Source organism: Poeciliopsis prolifica, unplaced genomic scaffold (genome assembly GCF_027474105.1).
Source record: "Poeciliopsis prolifica strain line A6 unplaced genomic scaffold, Auburn_PproV2 SCAFFOLD007, whole genome shotgun sequence".
In the NCBI taxonomy this organism is placed as follows: domain Eukaryota; kingdom Metazoa; phylum Chordata; class Actinopteri; order Cyprinodontiformes; family Poeciliidae; genus Poeciliopsis; species Poeciliopsis prolifica.
In genome coordinates this window covers 4,644,553-4,650,247 of record NW_026562382.1, presented here as the reverse complement: position 1 = coordinate 4,650,247, position 5,695 = coordinate 4,644,553, and the positions used below count along the sequence as shown (strand labels likewise).

Sequence of the window (5,695 nt, the reverse complement as noted above, 5' to 3'; positions counted from 1 at the left end):
ACACACAACATTTTATTTTTGTACAAAAAGATAAAACGGATAAAACAGAGCATTTAACTTAAATGACAAATATCTCTTTCTTGGTTTTTCTGGTGTTCCAAGCATCTTGAAGAACACGTTACGTTCCTCAGTGAAATTATTCTGTTTAATTAATCCAGTGCATCAAAATGGTACAAAGTCTGAAAAAAAAAATGCTTGAAGGAACAACATGTTGCTGCTCAGAGGAACCATCTCTGAATCTGTGAGATTCTGAGATGGTGAATGATTCGAGTAAGAACAAGTAATCATTTATGGTGATGACTGTGAGGGTTATGCATAATAAAGAATTAATATATATATATATATATTTTGTTCAAATGAAATGTAAAAGCTGTCCAAAAGTTGCCTGAAGAACTAAGCTCTATGCACCTGTTGTTTAACGGCCATCAGGAACAGAAAGAAAAACACTGTTTTAACGCATCAGTCACAAAAATCATAATTACATGTTTTTTTTCCCCAATACTCCATATTTTTATGCATTGCCATGTACACCCTTTGATATGAGAGTAAGCTATACAAGGCAGAGACAACAGCATAATAAATAAATAATTATTCAAAACTTATAAGACCTTGTTCTCCTTTGGGTTTTGTCTTCTGCTTTATGAAGCATGGGGAACACACACAAAAATAAATCCAGATAATCATTGGGAAGTAAATAAAATGTCACTTTCCTGAACCAGTTAAAGTAACAAACGATTTCTTCTCATGTCGTATTTCAAGTGGGAATAGAACATGGAGGAACGCTAGCAGAGTCTTTGCTGAAAATCTCCAAAAAAAAAAAAAAGAAGAGAGATATATTTACAAGTTAAAGACTGTTTCCAAGTTTTACAAAGAGCGAAAACAAATGTTTCAATGTCTACTGTTTTTCAAGGCAGTACGCATTAAATTGTTTTTTTTAAATGTTAAAATATTGGGTTTTGGTGTAAACTGACCCAAAATCCAGTAAAAAGATTTTCTGAGTGAAAGTCTTAGATAACCTTGCCATCATTTTAGGACCCTCTTCCTTCAAAACTGCCTTTCTTCTTTGTGGCACAAGTCTCACATATTTTGGGCCATATCAGCATATTAGCACGATGGCATCCATTATGCAAATGTCCCACCACATCCCAAAGGTGTCCTGTCCTGTCCTGTTTGCAAACACATTTTAGAATCGTTTCAAAGTTCAAGAAACTTTGAGACAATGAGAGCTTTGTGACATGGATCGAGCACCATGGTTGGTCCTAGAGGAATGGACATTGCCAGCAACAATACCTGAGTGCACTGTAACATTTAAGCAATGATCATAATACAAATACATTTGTTGAACTGTGGTGTCATGATTGTGTTGACAAAAATCTACCTCCGAGGATCCAACATCTCAATGTTTTTTAAATTGTGGCTTCGCCTGCCTGTTTTTTGCAGGCAGTGCCACCCGGTGGGGTTTTCCATAGCATGTCGGCATTCAGAGCAAACTTCCACTTGTGAGCGGTTATCTGAGCTGCTGTTGCTTTCCTGATATCTTAAACCAGTCTGCCATTTTCCTCTGACATCAACACCCCACTTCCACCCACAGAACAGCCTCTCACTGGTTGTTTTCTCTATTTTTTGATGAATTTCTGTGAGCAACAGAGAGAGCCCTGTGAGTGAAAATCCCATTAGTTCAGTAGTTTCTGAACATGCCCAGAGGAGCCGGTCTCACACCGAAACCATGCCACATTCAAAGTAACCTAAATACAGTTTTCTTTTCCTGTCCTGCTGCGTGGTTTATTATTAACATTGCATTTTATTATTCAAATAATCACTGTTGGGGTTAAGGTCTACTGTCTACAAAAATGTTTATGCTGGTTTAAGTAATGAGTAATATCTTACATTAAATTAACACACAGTAATTGTTCTTGAAAAATGTACAAAAGAATATGCCTCACATAGGTTTGGATGCCTCCTGTTGACCATCAGTGGGGCATTTTAGGCACTGTCCATGTGTAAAGACATTCTGTATGTGCTGAGTTCCCTACTTTGGTCATGCTCATGCGATTTCCTTTCCATGAGCCTCTCGCTGTTGTGTTGCACCTTGTGTCCGTCGATGAAGTCCTTTGAGGAACCTTCGGGCGACGTCCTGACTGCACTAGAAAAGGAAATGCTGACCTGCCTCTTTAGCAGCTTCAGGAGTTTTCTTTTGTATCCCTTGCAGGCGAAGAAGTAAATGAATGGATCCAAGCAGGAGTTTAAGTTCATCAGACAGACCGTGATGTGCAGCGAGACTTGAAAGGCCGTGAGCTCCGCACAGTCAGGGTTGGAGACCAGCTTGCGGATCATGTACTGAAGGATGTCAATGTGGTAGGGGCTGTAGCAGATAATGAACACCACAGACACGCAGCAGATCACGCCGATGGCCTTGCGACTGCGGCCATATTTTTCTGTCAGATGGTTATTCTTGGCTGTGAGATGCAGCTTGGAGCTTAAGAAGGAGTAGCAGACCAGTATGGTGACCACGGGGATGATGAAGCCCAAAAAGACTGCGCCAATCAGGATGGTTGCAATATTATCCACCTTTTCAAAGTTGGGGTATTCCATACAGGTGGTGAAGTTTTGAGGCTCCCTATTTGTCATGTCCATTCCTAGTAGGGGGAGGGTCTGCGCCAGAACCAACATCCACACGCCAATACAGATGTAGCGGACGTTACTGACTTTCCTAAATTTACCAAAGCGAAGAGGCAAGACCACGGCGATGAAACGGTCCACACTGAGGCAAGTCATGAAATTGACCCCTGCGTAGGTGTTGATGTAGAACAAAAAGCCTGATATCTTGCAGAGCGCCTCACCGAGAGACCAGTGGAAACCCTGGGCATAGTATATGATCCTCAGAGGCAAAGAGAGAGTGAAGAGGATGTCAGAGATGACTAGGTTGAGAGAGTACATTGTGGTGGAGTTCATTTTCTTCAGGTTTATTTGGATAACATGGAGGGCGAGGGCATTGCCAAGCAACCCAACAGTGAACACCACGCAGTAGAAAATAGGTATGAGGACCCGGGCGTATTTCCTATGGTCATACAGAGTGTCACATGTGCTGTTGGTTATGACGGCCATGCTTGCAGGTGCAGACGCAGAACCCATCTGCAAGCCACAGGAACCGATTACTGCAAAGAGGAAGCAAAAAATTTGTCAAAGTAAAATTTTTAAGAAGTCGGAGTAAGTTTTGTTTTTATTTTTGTATCACCTTCAAGTCAGAGACATTACTAAGCATGCATGAACGGATGAAACTCCTGCCTTGTAAGATCTCCAGTAGAACACATGCAAATTTACAAATTTAACACCTTTGTTCTCAGAAAGGAAGTCAAGAAGCCACATGTTTTTTTTTTTTCTCATTTTCTCTTTTTCTGACAAACAACTGGAAAATGACATTTTCTACGAACGTGCACATGACACTTGCAGTTGTCGTGTGCTAATTTCTTCCTCTAAAACGAAAAGCGATACAACGACACTTATTTTGGTAACAAGAAAATGAGTTCCATTAACTATTAGACATAAATTAGGGTTTTGATTTAAATTGTACCCAACGAGTTAAACTAAATGAAACAGATAAAGCAGTAGTTTAAAGCCACTAAAAACTTCATATAGGGCAACCCAGCATGGAGTTGTAGGGCATACCATGTGCACACTATGTGCATACCAGGTGCTGGAAATCCGAATTTTCAGTTTGGTGGAAATTCGGAGTTGTTTTATTACAAAATTGCGCCATCTTGTGGCTCTTTTTGAACAAAGCAACTCTTAATTATTATTATTATTATTATTATTATTATTATTATTATTATTATTATTATTATTATTATTATTATTATTATTATTATTATTATTATTATTATTATTATTATTATTATTATTATTATTATTATTATTATTATTATTATTATTAATTTATTTATTTTTTTTTAACCGTTTTACCAATAAAAGTAATTAAACATTTGCAAGTTGAAGATAAAACAACAGTCAAAAAGAAAAAAAAAACGAGAAAAAAAAATGAAGTGAAATAAAAAGCTCAGAAATGCATTTCATTTTATTTCACGGGAGGAAGCACAGCTCTGTTCGCTCTGAACTGTACAGAAAAAGAAGGAAGAGGTTTTCAAGCATTCGTGCTGTTATTATTATTATCTAATAGCTATATCTACAACAGTGCTGCAATAAATGAGACTAAAACCGCGAGTGTCAGACTGGACATGGTCACACATGAATCCAACGCATTTATTGACATGACTGACTTACACACCTGGTTGCTGATGTTGATTTTTTTTTTTTTTTTTTTTTTTTTTTGTTTAAACAGCAAACAGTAACTCAAAGAAAGTAAAAAAAAAAAAAAAAAAAAGAATAAAAAAACAAAAAATACTGTTACAGTAATTCCGCATGCAGCTGCCACATTGTCACCCCCCTGTCCCTCCCCACCCACCGGCAAAACAACGAGGTGTTAAGTGAAACAGCCTTGGGGCCTGAGGAAGCTCACTTCCCCGCGGCGTGGTGGCACAGAATCTGGACGATGGAAAGTTGCATTGTTTCGGCCAGAGCAAACAATCGGCTGCAGGATATTCGCTTTTGCTTTATAGGCTGGCGCAGAGACGCGCTTCCTGTCCCACAAATAGCAGCAAAACGCGGTGGCATTGTTCTCCGCATGGCGATGGAATAACGTGCCCGATTTAGGCGCTTTGAAAGGTGCGGTTCAAAAAGAGTCGCAAATACTCTCTGGATGAAATTAGAAGCTAATAATAATAATAATAATAATAATAATAATAATAATAATAATAATAATAATAATATAATAATAATAATTAGGGAATGTACATCCTAGAAAGAGGTTAAAAAAGCAGATTAATTATGTTTCCTTTAGGAGTGTCATGGTAATGAAAGGCAGGAAACTTTAATATGACGAGTAAAAGGTTCACTTTCACCACACGGTGACCGTGAGAGCCGTAAAGTGTGGAGTGCGCGGCTCACCTCACAGATGGAAACTCCTGCCGTCCAGAAGCGCTGAAATCACATGGAGCCGCGGGACGTTTTGTCCGAAGTTCATCAGCTTCGATTAGTCGAAGCGCAGCAGATCTCACTGGCTGGCGTGGAAACAGAGCCACATTCAGAAATCAAGATAGGTATCTGCTGCCAGTAACCATAGTTACAAAATATCCTGTAGTAGATCGATCTCTCTCTCTCTCTCTCTCTCTCTCTCTCTCTCTCTCTCTCTCTCTCTCTCTCCACCTCTTTCACTTTTGCGAGGGTTTTGAGTGATGATCGCCTCCCCTTACTGATAAAAATCCGAAGGGGACTGAACAAAAAATCCCGATGACGCCTTTATCTCTTCTTCTGCGTGGGTTCGAGAAGTTGTCCGTCTTCGGTCCACGTCTGGAGAAGAGACGGTCTGGGTGTCGGATCGGACAGTGCGGTGTGCCATGTGTTCCCTATAAGAGGAGGATGTGGCTTCAGTCAGGCTGCTGACTCTGTTCAAATTATTTTTTCTTTCTTTTTTTTTTTTTGAGGCAATGTCTGGGTTCTGTTCGAACAGTCTGTCCTTTTAAGTTGACATACTGATTTCACAACGTTATTTTACAACTTTAACACAGCACTCTGTCGTATCACACTAACTTGAAATGCAGAGTTCCTCCAGATTAGACACATGAGAAAAGAGGGAAGTCCC

General features: G+C 39.4%; 1 protein-coding gene across 3 annotated transcripts; it reads right to left on the bottom strand.

Annotated features, from left to right (window-relative positions):
- Positions 1-346: 346 nt before the first annotated feature.
- On the bottom strand, positions 347-5,444 carry gpr183a (G protein-coupled receptor 183a). Of its 3 annotated transcripts, none has more exons than XM_055031814.1 (3): positions 5,260-5,444; positions 5,002-5,114; positions 347-3,155 (listed from the first exon to the last, which is right to left on the bottom strand). In XM_055031814.1, the coding sequence occupies exon 3, from the start codon at positions 3,130-3,132 to the stop codon at positions 1,984-1,986; it is 1,149 nt and encodes a 382-aa protein (XP_054887789.1). In that variant the 5' UTR covers positions 3,133-3,155; positions 5,002-5,114; positions 5,260-5,444; the 3' UTR covers positions 347-1,983. The 3 variants fall into 3 exon arrangements, with proteins under 3 accessions (XP_054887789.1, XP_054887790.1, XP_054887788.1); XM_055031815.1 differs by having other exon boundaries at positions 5,307-5,444; XM_055031813.1 differs by having other exon boundaries at positions 5,002-5,444.
- Between the last annotated feature and the right edge of the window lie 251 nt (positions 5,445-5,695).

What these genes read in the sequence shown, in the direction of transcription:
- gpr183a (XM_055031813.1), bottom strand. Translation starts at nt 3,132, where the DNA reads ATGGGTTCTGCGTCTGCACCTGCAAGCATGGCCGTCATAACCAACAGC.